We start from the raw sequence: 13,398 nt of genomic DNA on the forward strand, positions 1-13,398 counted from the left end.
GCCCTCGGAACCGTGCTCCTCGTTACCGATTCCCGCAGAAAAGCCGCGGCGGCAGCAGGAGCAGGGAGGGCTGTGAACGGGCCACGCCGGTGCAGGGGCGGTAAGCGGCCTCAGGACGGGCAAACCTCCGGGGTCTTCCGCGTTTCATTTGTTCCTGTCCCGCCCCGCCGGCCCCCTCACGGACCCGACGCCCTTCTTCTCCCGCGGGCTGCCGCTGCCTCCCGCAAAAAAGCACAAGCACGGGCCCTAGCAACGGCCAGGCTGTTATTACAATAAGTTAATTAATTAAGAGAGCGCTCGGCCGGTGCACGTTCCCACGGACGCGGACACCCACCCGCGCGTTTCACACGCGAGCCCGGTACCGGCTGCTGGGGGAAACGGCCGCCACGGCGTCCCCCGGGCGAGCCTTCCCCAGGGCCGGGCTCGGGCCTCCCCCCGGGCAGCACCGCGGGACGCCCAGCCGCCGGCGGAGGCCGTGAGGGGCCAGGCCGCCCCGCCCCGCCCCGCCCTCCGGAGGGGGCCGTGGGGAACCCCCGGGGCGGCGCGGCCCGTTCACCTGCAGGAGCCGGAAGAGCTCCCGCTCCTCCGCGTACGCGCCCACGGGCGGCGGCGGCGGCCACGGCCGGGCGGGGGCGTCCATGGCTGCCCCTAGCAACCGGCCCCGCCGCGTTCCTGCGTTGCTAAGGACGGCGTCATCACCCCGCGACGCGGAAAGGCCCCGCCCCTCCCCCGCAGCGCTGAGCGGAACGAGGCCACCGCCTCGCTAACGGCAACGGCGGCTTTGACCTCATCGAACGGCGACGCGCCCCGCCACGGGGAGGTGGTGCGTGGTGCGTGACGTCAGCGCGGTTGCCAGGGCGACGGCGACGCGGTTGCCGGGGAGACGGCGGCGCCGCGGGAGATGCGGAGGCGCCCGGGGGAGCCCGGTCAGCCGCTGCCCGCACCGGCCCCTCTCGGCGGGGCTGCCGGTAGGGACCCGCAGGGGGCGGGCGGGAGCGGAGGGGCCGGGCCGGGCCGGGCCGGGGGGTGCAGGCAGGGCCCCCCGGGAGCGCAGGGTCGGCGGGCGGCAGTCAGCCCCCTCGGCGGGTCCGGCCTCGGGCGGGCGGGGACGGGGCGGGGGTGAGCAGGGCCCCGCCGGCTGCGGCCGCTGCCGGAGCCTTGGAGCGCCCCGGGCAAGAGCGTCACAGCGGGCGAGAGACGCCATCCCCCCCCCGCGGGTTGCACGGCCGCGGTGTGCTCGGGACAGCCCCGCCGGGGTCGGGGGCACCTGGGGGCCGCGGTCCCCGCTGGGTTCTTCTCTGCCTCTCTCTGCCGCGGGTACCGCCCGGCTGAGATCCCGCCCTGCTTCCGCACGGTACATCGCCTCTCGCTGTCTTCTCTTCCCTTTTTTTTTTAGTTTTCCACTAACCTACACAATTCCGACTCAGGTGGAAGACAGAATTACGCATGCGGAATTGCATCATTTCTAAAAAGCAGCGTCCTTTCTCTCCCAAAATCCAGGAGGGGGAAAACATGAATGAGGTAAAAGAGGCTCTAAGAAACATAGAGCAGAACTACAAGCTCTTCCTGCAGCAGCAGTTTACGTTTATCGGAGCACTGCAACGCACCCGAGAGAATGCCCACGACACGATCAGACCTGTGGCAAGCATCGGCCAGGTACAAAGTGTTCAGCACCAAGTTCGCCGCCGGTGAGAACAGGGACCCAGGCAGTGCTCTCGCACGCTTGGGTCTAGTTCAGGGATGAGTAAACGTTTTTACTAAGGGCCGATGCACAAAAACTCTCTAGTAACATTTCTGTATAACTCTGCGAACCAGTGGCAAAAGATTAAGTAGGGGAAAGAAATACCTGCGTTAGGTCTTCCCATTTACAGCGAAGGAATGTTATTGCTGAGCATCACTTTATGATTTAGTTTAACACCATCATTTTGCTGCTGAGGCACAGCCAGAAATACAGGGTACAAGAAAACAATCAAACCAACCCTCCGTCCCCAGCCACACATGGAATCTGTAATCCTTAACTTGTAGTAACCAGCATGCTTGCCTCTTCCCCCTGGTATTGGTGCTGCTGTATCTTTCTATAGCGCTTATTAAAAATAATGGCTGTGTTACAGAGTTAGGATGATGGATTGAGGGCTGAAAGTCCCAAGTGGGCTACGGGTTTCCTGGGCTGGTAAGTGAATTGTCTTGGAATTTTTATAACATGGGATGTTTTAAGCAGTGCGAAGAACGTAGACTACCGGTGGGCAGAGGGGGAAGCAAAATCTAAATAAAATTAGAATTGGGGATGTGAGATAGCAGAACCCAGGCACAAAATCCAGATGGATGCCAAAGCCAGAGAGAAAGCCATGCTGTCATTAGGATTAGGACACAGAAGTGAGTTGGTTGTCTTTCCTAAGGGCTGACTCTCTCTAATGCAAGGGCTTTGCTCGTAACATTGAAGAGGATTAAGACGAACATTACCCTGAACCATTTTTTCCCAAAAATAGGCATGGAGATTTTTGTATAACGTTATGCTGGTTTTAAAGGTGCCAGTATTTCAGTGGTATTGAGCAAGCTGCTGCTTGGCAGGGGTGGAAGGCCTGCTTGTTGTGGGGGGCGAAACTTCGCAGGTAACGACTTCAGCGATTACATTGATCCGCAGCGTCGTGTGTGATACAGTAACACGTGCACGTAGCGGTGGCAAACTGTACTGCACGGAGAGTCCTTAGGGTATAACCACGTTACCCCAGGGGGAGGACAGGAAAGGGCAAAAGAGCAAGTTACTGGGGAGGACGGGGAGCAATTGGTGCAGCACATACTGGTGATGCATTGGGCAGGAACTGAACCACTACCGAAGAAAGTTCACTGGGGGCAAAACCAGACATCCATTTTATTTCACTACCATTCTCCTGAATCAGCCCAACCCGATTTTTAATTTTGCACAGGAGGGCACAAGAATAAAAGATATACGTGGGGGTGAGCCTACGGCTGACTTGACCACCAGCTTTCTTTGCATGTAAACATAGACACTACAGAAAAAAATGATATTGCACTTGAACACAGCTGCATTTGTAACCCCTAAAAACTGTATGTGGTAGCATTTTTAGTGTTGAGTGATGACATTTCTCAGAGAAAAGAGACAACCATAGCAAGGTGGAAAGGTTGAAGAAGACACCACAGTCAGGCAATGGCAACAGCTCCTTAAAGACTTCTACATGGAGTAGGGTATAAAGTCAAATCCCAAGTGGTTTTGTGAGACAAGTCATTGCTTCAGCCAGGGATTCAAATCACCCGGCGAGTCCCGGCACTGCAGAGCCCGGCTGTGGTCCTGGCGGAGGGGGTGTCTGTCAGCTCCCCCGGCTGCACTCAACTGCCCCTCAGCAGCTGGCTAACGCAGAGCGGGGCAGCCCTTACAAGCCCTTGTTCCTGTAGTCCTGGTCCCCGTCCTGGTTACGCAGGTGCATTACCTCTCTGTCGTCAATGTGGAGAAAAAGAAGTCCTGTTATCCCATCGGTGAACATCTGGGCTAAAATGCTATTCTCTTTAGGACTATTTCTGCTCACAGCAGCAATAAAAAATCCTGCCACTCAGAAGGACACAACACTCAGCGAACAGTGAGGAAGGAGGAATCTGTAGTGGAAATGGACCCTCAGGGGCCATTCTTTATTTTTCTTACAAACCTGCTGAGAATTTGCCCAAGCACATAGCATGGCTTTTCTGTATGCAGAAACCGTACCGCCGTTGGAACAGCTACTTCATTCTTGTCTTGAAACCTTACAGAAAGCACTGAGGGTGTCAGAGGGCAGCTATGACTGCCAACCAGCCGCTCAGTAGTTGATATTCTGACCACTCGTGTCTGAAGTGCCTGTAATTTCTTTGGAGAAGATACTTAATCTCTTGGCATAACATTTTGTCATGCAATGCCATTCAATCGTGCTCAAGGCAAATAGGGACTATCATTGGTGTAACAGGGTAGTAAGGACGAGTTAGGTTAAATGGGTTTAGTTTGCAGTCACAGCCAGTGGTGCCAAATAAAGAACCGTGAAGCATGCATGTATGTGCAAACACATCTGCACCGTTACTCCAAACCAGTCCCAGCCTGGGTGCTGCCCGCGCCTCCCACCCGCTCTGCCTGGGCAGCTGTGGCGGTGGCAGAGGGTGCCCTGCTCAGAGCAGACAGAAAACTCCCTTCACGCACAACCTGCTCTGCGGTGCTTGCGGCAGAGCTGCCGCTTTGGCCGTGGCACTCCTACTCTTCTTCAAAGAGGGAGGAAGGCTCACTGGTGTGCTGACGAGCAGATCCATCACCCCAGTCTTTTTCAGTCACAATGAGTGAGAAGCAAGGATCTCGGGCACGCTCTGGAAATGTTACTACCTGCCACTGGATTGCAGTTTCCGTAGCAGCTCACGCCTGCAGAGCCACAGGAGAAAGCAGCTCCCCGTCGCTAACCTAAGCAACTTTGCAGCACAAAGTAATTTAACGTGCGTGACCCTGTCTTTCCCCATGTACAGGTACAGTCCTACATGGACCATCACTGTAACAATTCCACGGACAGGCGTATCCTCAACATGTTCCTAAACATCTGCAATGATCTAAGCAAGCTCTGCCACAAGCTGGAAACCACGCACTCTGGTAACAACATCACCAGTGGCATTTTGGAGAGATGCAAGCTGCTCCTCAGCCACAGCAACGATCTGAGCGCCATCCGAGCTAGGTAGGTCTCTCCATCAGCTTCGTTTCTTCGAGGGTGCTGGGGGACCGTCACAAGAGTGGGCATTCCCACTTCTCCATCAGTGCTGTTACGCCGCCTTTCTGGCTTTAGTGAGGGCACAAGGTGCTACCCAGTTTACTATTCCAGCTGTTGGGAAAACGTTGCCAGCCTCCACTCACAAAAAGGGGGGTGGGTTGTTTGCTCATTCATTTTACTGGTGCACGGAAGGGCACACGCAGGCAGGTTGGTACCCTGAAGTCCCATGCAGCGCTCCGGCAGTTCACCTCCTCTTCTGTAGGAAATTTCAGTGGGGCAAGTGTCTGTACATGCTCTTGAACTCTTCCAGATCTAGCCCAAGAGCCGGGATGGCGTGTTTTGCGCGACTCATTTCTCAAGATGCAATTCTATCTGTGCCTTTTTGTTGCTGTCTGTGCATTTCTGCTCTGCCCGAGGGTCTCGAGGTGGCACTGTGGGCTCACCAGGGTTGTGTTGCTGGGACAACTCTGCCACTTGTTTCCTTCTGCCTCACAGATACCCCCATGACGTTGTGAATCACCTGAGCTGTGACGAAGCAAAGAATCATTACGGAGGTGTGGTGAGCCTCATCCCCATCGTTCTAGACTGCGTGACGGAGTGGGTAACCCACACTGAGAAGCTGCCACGGCACACGCTGCATAACGTGAGTGGTGGAAGTGCTGTCTCTGAGAAGGCAGGCGTTTCCCAGACACCTCCTTCTGTGCACCTTGAAGCTCAGACCTCAGCTAGTAACAAAGATAATGCACAAGTGCAGGGGAGGAAGCATGTCCAGAAGAAGTACCTGAATGACACAGAAAATCACAGTGGGAAACTTAAGGGTCCCTGGAAACCTCCAGGCAGACATGCCTTTTAAAGGCTCAAAGTTCATGCATCTTCTCCTTACTGCCTTTAACCAGGTGTCTCATTAAAGACAGTGGAATGAATACTAGAGATCCTTCCTATCCGAGTCCACTTTCTGAAGAGTTAGCCCTGTAAGCCAGCCTAGGACAGATACAAACTTCTCTCCCTTGCTGATGTTTCCACTCTCCTCCTTAAAGTCGTATCCCAAGAGAAGTGGCCGCAGCACTACAGCTGGTCCCTTTGACCAGCACTGCGGGGAGAGCAGGGCATAGGCAGGACCAATAATCGGGTTCTAATCCCTCAGACATGAATCTTGGGCAAGCTATTTCAAATGGGATTTTACACTTTCTCAGATTTCTTTCTGAGGAACACCCACTCGCTCACCGAAGGTGTGAGGAACCTGCCTGAGGACGTGATGCGGAGCAGCAAAGCCCTCTCATTACGGATTCAGACGTGTTCGAGATTTAGACTTGTCCCTAAAGTTCCCTCACCCCCATTGAAATTTCCATGTTATTTGGACCAAAGGATCAAAGGCTACAGGACACTAATGGTGTCTCCCTTACATGCCGCTGGCCACAGGAAAGGTCAGCGTGTTTTGGCTGCACCGACGGTGCTCTGCTGCATCCTTCTTGCAGGTTCTCACACCATTGCCAGTACACACCACTCAGAACATCTTCCCTTACACCTATTTGACTCCTTTGTTGTCTAAGCTAGAGATGTAAAGGAGAATAAGCTTCATTTTGCACTTATTTGGTGTAATGACAATATCCAAACTTGAATAAAACACCCCTGTCCTCCCCAGAGCTGACAAAGTCATTTCCAGTTGATGTGATTTGTGGGAGAAGAGAGACTGAGAAAGCTGTGGCCATTTTCAGATCATTCCTTTTCAAACTGCAAGTTAAAATGTCTGTGCTTTCCCTTTTTTGAGATGAGAATCCGGCTTGCCTAGCTTTCAAGGATGTTATGAGGCTTAGTTCATTAAAACTGCAAGGCATTTGAAATAGTCTCATGCTGCTTTTGTACCAGCACTTTGCAATTCCAGCACCGTGACTTTACACCAGTGCTGAACACAGCTTTCTTCCCAGTCTGCTTAGGGGGAGTCAGCAGAGTCCCAGGCTCTTCTCATTCTCTGGAGCTGATACGCATTTTTGGTGGTGTTTTTATTCAAGCACTGTTAACTACAAACTTAAGATCTCAATAGCACGGTGTCTTCCCTGTATCTGACTGCTCTTTCCACCTTCCACAGGCCAATTAGCTCCTGTTCTTTCCTGCTGGAAGACACTCCTGAATAAACAATTTCCCCTTGCATACCTGGCTCAGCTTGCTAAAATTGTGAGAAAGCTTTTGCCTTAAGATGAGCAGATTTTGGCAACAAACAGCCAAAAGAGAAGGGAGAATTAATACAGAGGAGGGAGGATAGCTCAGATGAAATGGGAAGTATTTGCGGGAGTGTTTGTATTCCTCACATAACCCCACCTTCTTTTGCACTTTTTTCCCTTCCCCTATCCACATGTGTTGCTATATAATACATCTATCCGCTCTGGAGTGGAAGCCTATTTTTAGGAGACAACATGATCCAACTGAATTGAACCTTGGTGAACTCAAAATGGTAACGAAGCTTGCTGAGGTCACACGGAGACTCCTGGGCACCACTGAGGCCACGACCAGCAAAGTGTGACCGTCACCCTCTCAGGCTTTGAGAGCCTTCTTGCAGAGGCAGCTTCAGGCAGAAAAATCAAAGTTGCTCACAACTGCCCTATCGTGTTTCATGTTGCAAAGACAAGGCCCCGATGACAGTTGCTGTCTTGGAAAGTTTTTCAGAATGAGTACACACTACGTAGATTAAAAGATGACAAGTGTTGGGGACACAAGAGATGCTATTCCCAGATCTTGTTTCCAGCCTTCCTCACCCTGTCATATAGTTTAAATTTGAACACACAGGCTCTGATGAAACCAAAATTATCCTCCAGTTTGTAGTTCGCTTTCAGCTTTCATGGTGCAGCGCAGCACAAATTGCTTGTCAGAACAGTCCCATCAAACGTGACAAAGGTTGCAATACATGCAAGAAACACAGTTCCCAAACCTCGATAATAACTTCTAACCTAGTCCGGTCCTTTCAATCAGTCTTACGCAGCCAGGATTTTAAGACACAACCAGAAAACGAGCGCATAAAACTTGCAGGCTGAGATTTGGTAATGACACGACCAGAATCTCTTGGAAGATTGCAAAGTCTCACAAAAACATCTAGACAAATTACTTAATTTCCATACAAGTTCTCCTCTTCCAGAGTGGATGGACACTTCAAAAGACAAAAAGATACAGCAAGAATTGTTTTTCTCTACTACAAATCAAGCCGTTTGAAGAATTTACATAAACAGGATGTAAATGCCAAACACAGAAGTGCAATAAAGTTTTACTTTAGCCTCTGCGAGCATAAAATTCCAAGATCTGCACTGAGAAACCAGGCAGGGCACCGAACCGGCTTACCCAGAGATCTGTCAGCGAGTCCAGGAAATAAATACTGCTTTTTCGTTCAAAGACTGAAACAGACATACAGGCTGGTAGTAAATGATCTCAACAGAATCCTGGTGTCTGTAGGCTATAAATTACTTCTCTGCTCCTCTTGATTCAGCTAAGGGTCAAACCGGGCCAAGGTATTCTGTACGTTAAATACCCGGTTCCAGCCGAGCGGACGGGGCGCAGCCCAGACCCCACGAAGTTACGGACAAGTGTCAGGGATGGCGGTGCGCTCTAAGGGGACGAGAGAGGGGGCGATTCAGGGGAGAGGGGGCACTCGGCATCCCAACAACCTCACCCAAGCCGAGGCGAAGTGGCGAGCTCCGGGGGGCCTCTAGTGGCCGCGTCCGGGAAACGCCGCGGGGCAGCGGCGGGGCGAGCGGGGCCGGCGGGGCTCTCCCCAGGGCCGGGCCCCCACACCAGCGTCCCCCAGAGGCTCTGAGAAGGAATTTTTACCAAGTTCCGCCCGTGCTGCCCCCCGCCCCGGCCGCAGCTACGCCCCGTCCCCGCGGTTTGCCCGGGACGAGGGGCCATCGGGCCCCGCGGCTCTCACAAGTAGTTGTAACCTCAGAGGAGCCACGGGCTGTTCCCCCCACCCGTGCTCGGTTCCTCGCTGCGTTATAAACGCTCACCGGGATCGCTGACGTCCCTGGGTGGTGACGTAGCACCGGTTCACGCTGAGCTTTAAGGCTCCTGCATGTCATGTACGAAGAAAGCAACTCATCTCCTGCTGATGGTCTAAACTATTTTGTAACCGCTTACTTTTAAAATCCACCATTGCATCAACAGCTAAGTAGTTCCAATAAATCAAGATCAATCAGCACGGATACTTTAAATTCAGGAAATAAAATTTAAACTGCATATTTATTACTTATGAACTACCAACCATACTACTTAGCATTATCAAGTAAGCAAGGTACTTTATTTTTCTTTTTTTGTACCCTAATGGATGTACTTCTATGGGTAATATATAGCTTTTGGTTTTTTTTATACCAGCCAAGTACAGCTTTTCAATGCTAAGCTTGTTAAGGGATACGCAAAATGGATTTTAAATAAGGTAAGAGCAAGCCAAAGTCCCTTTCTGCGTTGTTTTCATTTCACTTGCACCATGTTGTAGAACTCATCCCAATGCAGCAGGCCCAAAGACAACTTCCTGTATCACCTAACCCCAAGATAATGCTCACCATAACTTTTATATAAAAATTCTCCATAAACACCGTTACTCAGCCAAAGCGTGCCCATGAACAGCCTGCGTGTTCCTCTCACCATCCCCGTGCACGTGTTGTTCACAGTGAAGAACAACGCTCAGTCCTGAACTGGAATGCAGAGGTTCATCTATGAATTTCTAAATCGCTTTGAGCAACCTTTCTAATATTTATTTTGGAAAAAAACCCAAAAACCAACAACCCACCACAAAAGAGTAAGGAAGTGCCAGTCTGGAAAAAAGACAAAAGAGAACAACCTTAACCTAACTAGGTTAAACTTACAGTAAAATGGCCCCAAAGTTCCCCTTGGTCTGAGAAACTGTCCTGCGTGCGCAGGGTACAGAAGAGGCAGAGCGAGCTGGCCAGCTTCTGATAGTGTCTCCAGCTTTGCAAACCACAGTCTTTGACATCTTCAGCTATTAATTTGTCTAATCACTGCGTAGTCTCTAGACTACACGACCAATGCCAGACAGAAGGCCAACAGCAGATTTGCAGTACTGAACTCCTGGCAGTTAAGTTCTGGATTATACCAGCACGTCGTTGGTTAGGTGGTTTTTCCACAGAAGAAAAAAAGGTATTAGCTCCATGCAGAAAAGTGAGCTGCTAACAAAGCACCCCACGCAAAAGGGGGCAGGACCCCCGATCTGCTCTGTGCTCTGCAGGTCCTAGAAGATGCTTCGGTACCGAACTGGTTTCTGCAGATTTGATCTCAGGCCAGCTTGGACCCAAAGAGGTCAGCTTGCAGGGAATTTAACACAGAGTAGTGCAAAACAATACATTTTATTTGTTCACAGTTAAACACAAGCAACTGCCTTGACATTTTAGAACATTCTAATAAGGACAGCAAAACCTTCTTTTGGTTTAAGTTCTCTTTAGCTTACGATTGTACCATTTCCCCGTATTTCATATTTATGGCATTTAATGTGGATTGTTTAACATGCTTACAAAGAGCGAGGCAGGGAACAGATTAACTCGACAAAGACAGCAATTTTAGATTTAACTAAAAGCAGTCAGTTAAAAAAATCTGTTTCCACTTCACTGATGGGACCCCTTCAAACAAACTGCAAGTTAACTACATACAGCAGATCCATGATTTTTAGACTTACAAAAAAATTGCAAAATTTGTTCCTCCATAATCTTTGTGGTCCATAAACAAACCTAAAGTGGTTTCCATTACTATCCTGGTGCTAAAATCCTTTTTAAAAGAAGAAAAAAAGCCACCTTATCAATGAGCTTGCATTACCGCCAGGGCATTTTTGTAACCGACAACAAAAACCGCCTCTCCTCAGAACAAGTGAAGTCAGCATATAAGCAAGATTCCTCTTCGGGCTCGGCAAAGCAGAAGGATGGGCGGATGAACTCCTCCAACACAACAGCATCCCACGGCCGAGCCAGCCCTTCCAGGGCAATGTGCAAACCGTTCACTCCTGGGGCTGGGACCTGGTGGGGCAAGGGGCAGGAAACCTCCACATCTTACCGAAACATACGCTACCACATTTGCTACCACTAAGTCTTAGAAAGCCTATAGACATGTCGACAAAACCAGTCTGTCACTTACAACCACCTCTCTATTTTCTATTCCATGCAGATTCAAGCTTTGACAAAACCACTGAAGTTCACCTTTACTTTCAGCGTTAGGACTGACCAACCGAAAGGACACAGAGAATAATTTAGACAGGCAGAAATGTATTTAGACCCTAGGTATTATGGAAGAAGCGGAAACGGGAGGAAAAGCACTGTCAGGCACAGGTTAGCATACTGCCAGCCGCTGTGACAGAGTCCTGTTCCTATTGGGGTTAGGAAGGGATTTGAACTACAAGTGCAAGTGTACCTGGACCTGATGTACGTGTGAGACTATTCTTACACAGCAGCTGTCACCCACAGAATGTTGAAGAAAAAGAGGCCACGTGTGATGCAGGGTAACTGTGAAGCCCGATACGTCTAAGTACGCCTGGACCTAGACATATCTAACGTTTAAAACAAGTACAGTGCCTTCCTAACAGCGGGTTCTGCTCTGTCACGAAGGAGATTGAGTCTGACCACTGACAAACCCTGATCCCACAATCCTCCTTCACAGAAGGCTCATCATTGACTAAAACATGATAAACATGGAAAGGCTTCACAACAGAATTCCGATTCTCAGTTTGGGCAGGCTTCCTCCTCAGCCTTGTCTAAGGAAATGGGATGCGGGTGAGGGGAGATACCTAGAGCTGAACTGACACTGCTGAGCTGAAAAATGTGCTGCAGTCTGAGCAGAACAGCACTCAAAAGGAAACCCTACTCTAAATCAAGCCTGAAAACGTACTCCCAGGAAGAACGAAGCCAATTTCTTGGACTCAAAACACAGCGGCCTTGCTCAGACTGGGAACAAAGACCAGAACTACGAAGGAGGGTCAGGCAGCACAAGTATTTCCCTGATCAGAGAAACAAATGTTCTTAAGCTTGCAATTCTACATATGTATTCTGCATGCTCTCCCTACTTGAGTAAAACTTCCTTGTCCTTCTCCCACCCCAACTGCTTTCCCATACGAACCAGTAGGAGGTCAGTACCAGTCTGTCAGGCAAACACTTAATATCCCAAGAAGATCAGAGGCTAGTGTTTTAACAAGTCTTCAGCATATACTGTCTCTTCTGCATTACAAGCTCCAGTTTCTTATTAAATGTCTGTTCAAATGTAACTTTCCAGGAAATGTTAAGGACAATATAAACAATGAGCATGAATTAGGGTAAATGAATCGTTTTGCAGAGGTACACTGTTCTTTGAACATTTAGGTATTCAATCAGAGTCCAACTTAATGAAAACTGGGCTCTGAGGGATGTGGGACAGTGGAGAGGCAAAAGAGAGACCTTTAGATGAATGCACTAGAAATTCTAGTGCTGCTTCTTTCCAGAATGAAAGCAACCAAAGTCACCCAGACAGGCAGCACAATTAACTGCTCTAAAGTGGAAGCTTGCAAGGAAATACAAAGCATTCATAGTAGACTCACAAATGTTAATTTGGCCTCATATTGCACTCAAGTTCATAAACGCAGCCACTCACTGAGGACAGGGAGAAAGGGAAAAGATACTTGCAAATGCTAACAGTTGTCCCTTCAAATTAGTACACGCTGCTAAGGACTGAATTTGAGAAAGAAGCAAGAGTTAGGCTGGGCTAATTGAAATCAATTCCAGACCCAAAAATCCACTTTGCATTCGTTCAGCAGCCGCCTTCCGTTTCTGGACATCAATCCTATTCCGCTGCATGAGCTAGCTGCTCAGACCAAAGAAACATAAAAGCTTTTAGTTAAACTTGCATTCACGCCTCCTGTTCTATGCCAAGAATATGAAAATAACACTGATTGACTATCTTCCTTTTTAACTGTGGTCATGATGAGTTTCATTGTAGTCCATGATATGAAGCTGTCCAACACTGCTTTCCTGGATCTTAGGCGAGAGGCTAAGGTTATCGGGGCTTGGAGGGGCCTTTGTCTCCATGCTTGGATCTTTACAGAGTTCAGTCTTTAGAGCATCAGAAAGCCTGTTGATGGTTACACCCTCCTCATCACACTGGCTCTCACTCTTGTTGCGAAATAATTCTCGTGCCTTCATTCCAAGGAAGCTCTTGGAGCTGGGGAGTGAACCTACAGTCAGTGGGACAGTAGTCGAGGGCTCCAGCAACACAGATGTCTCCCAGCGACTGCTGAATCTCTGGTTCTGGGGTTTTTCTGGGGTGGAGACCTCACTGCTGCTGCCACCCTTACTGCTACTACTACCTCGAGTGCTGGGAGGTTTGGTCTCTCCGTTTCTACCAATTGTTTCTTCACTGTATCCCGCCACAGTATCTTCATTGCCACAATCCAGCCTGTTTTGGGAACAGAGGGGATACAGTGTCAAAGAAATGGCAGCAACTGTTTACAATGGACAGTGAAATGCTGGGGAAAGCAGGTTACTTTGATTCCTTTCCATTTCTGCTACTGCAGATGTACTCCAACAGTTTTCCTTTCAGTTTTGTAACAAAGCAGAAGTAACAGAGGGTAAAACAGAAAAGTGCCAGCATTCAGCTTTGCAACATCCAGTGCTTTAAAACCAAAGCTGACAATAATCCCAAAGTAGAATGGAACCAGATCCTG

The 13,398-nt window shown here is 49.8% G+C and overlaps 3 protein-coding genes across 10 annotated transcripts in view; 1 reads left to right on the plus strand and 2 right to left on the minus strand.

The window, feature by feature from the left end:
- AK8 (adenylate kinase 8) overlaps positions 1-812 on the minus strand; it is a 70,697-nt gene extending 69,885 nt beyond the window's left edge. Inside the window, exon 1 of one of the 2 annotated variants that reach the window (XM_075772284.1) lies at positions 557-792. In XM_075772284.1, coding sequence (XP_075628399.1) covers positions 557-640 — 84 coding nt within the window. In that variant the 5' untranslated portion in view covers positions 641-792. Of the gene's footprint in view, positions 1-556 lie in introns of both variants that reach the window. The other variant, XM_075772285.1, reaches the window with a different exon arrangement.
- Positions 803-6,869, plus strand: SPACA9 (sperm acrosome associated 9). Of its 2 annotated transcripts, XM_075772286.1 has the most exons (5): positions 867-968; positions 1,501-1,656; positions 4,492-4,694; positions 5,223-5,370; positions 6,814-6,869. In XM_075772286.1, exons 2-5 carry the CDS (start codon positions 1,513-1,515, stop codon positions 6,820-6,822), a joined length of 504 nt encoding a protein of 167 aa, XP_075628401.1. In that variant the 5' UTR covers positions 867-968; positions 1,501-1,512; the 3' UTR covers positions 6,823-6,869. The 2 variants fall into 2 exon arrangements, with proteins under 2 accessions (XP_075628402.1, XP_075628401.1); XM_075772287.1 differs by lacking the exon at positions 6,814-6,869 and having other exon boundaries at positions 803-968; positions 5,223-6,568.
- Positions 6,870-10,050: 3,181 nt separating this feature from the next.
- TSC1 (TSC complex subunit 1) overlaps positions 10,051-13,398 on the minus strand; it is a 28,363-nt gene continuing 25,015 nt past the window's right edge. For all 6 annotated transcript variants that reach the window (XM_075772593.1, XM_075772592.1, XM_075772595.1 and 3 more), the window contains one exon: positions 10,051-13,130. In XM_075772593.1, coding sequence (XP_075628708.1) covers positions 12,644-13,130 — 487 coding nt within the window. In that variant the 3' untranslated portion in view covers positions 10,051-12,643. The remainder of the gene's footprint in view (positions 13,131-13,398) is intronic.

Source organism: Balearica regulorum, chromosome 20 (assembly GCF_011004875.1).
Source record: "Balearica regulorum gibbericeps isolate bBalReg1 chromosome 20, bBalReg1.pri, whole genome shotgun sequence".
Classification (NCBI taxonomy): Eukaryota; Metazoa; Chordata; class Aves; order Gruiformes; family Gruidae; genus Balearica; species Balearica regulorum.

What these genes read in the sequence shown, in the direction of transcription:
- SPACA9 (XM_075772287.1), top strand. Translation starts at nt 1,513, where the DNA reads ATGAATGAGGTAAAAGAGGCTCTAAGAAACATAGAGCAGAACTACAAG. An exon ending in CTGTGGCAAGCATCGGCCAG is followed by an intron (nt 1,657 to 4,491) that starts GTACAAAGTGTT and finishes CCCCATGTACAG; the next exon opens with GTACAGTCCTACATGGACCA. An exon ending in CTGAGCGCCATCCGAGCTAG is followed by an intron (nt 4,695 to 5,222) that starts GTAGGTCTCTCC and finishes TCTGCCTCACAG; the next exon opens with ATACCCCCATGACGTTGTGA.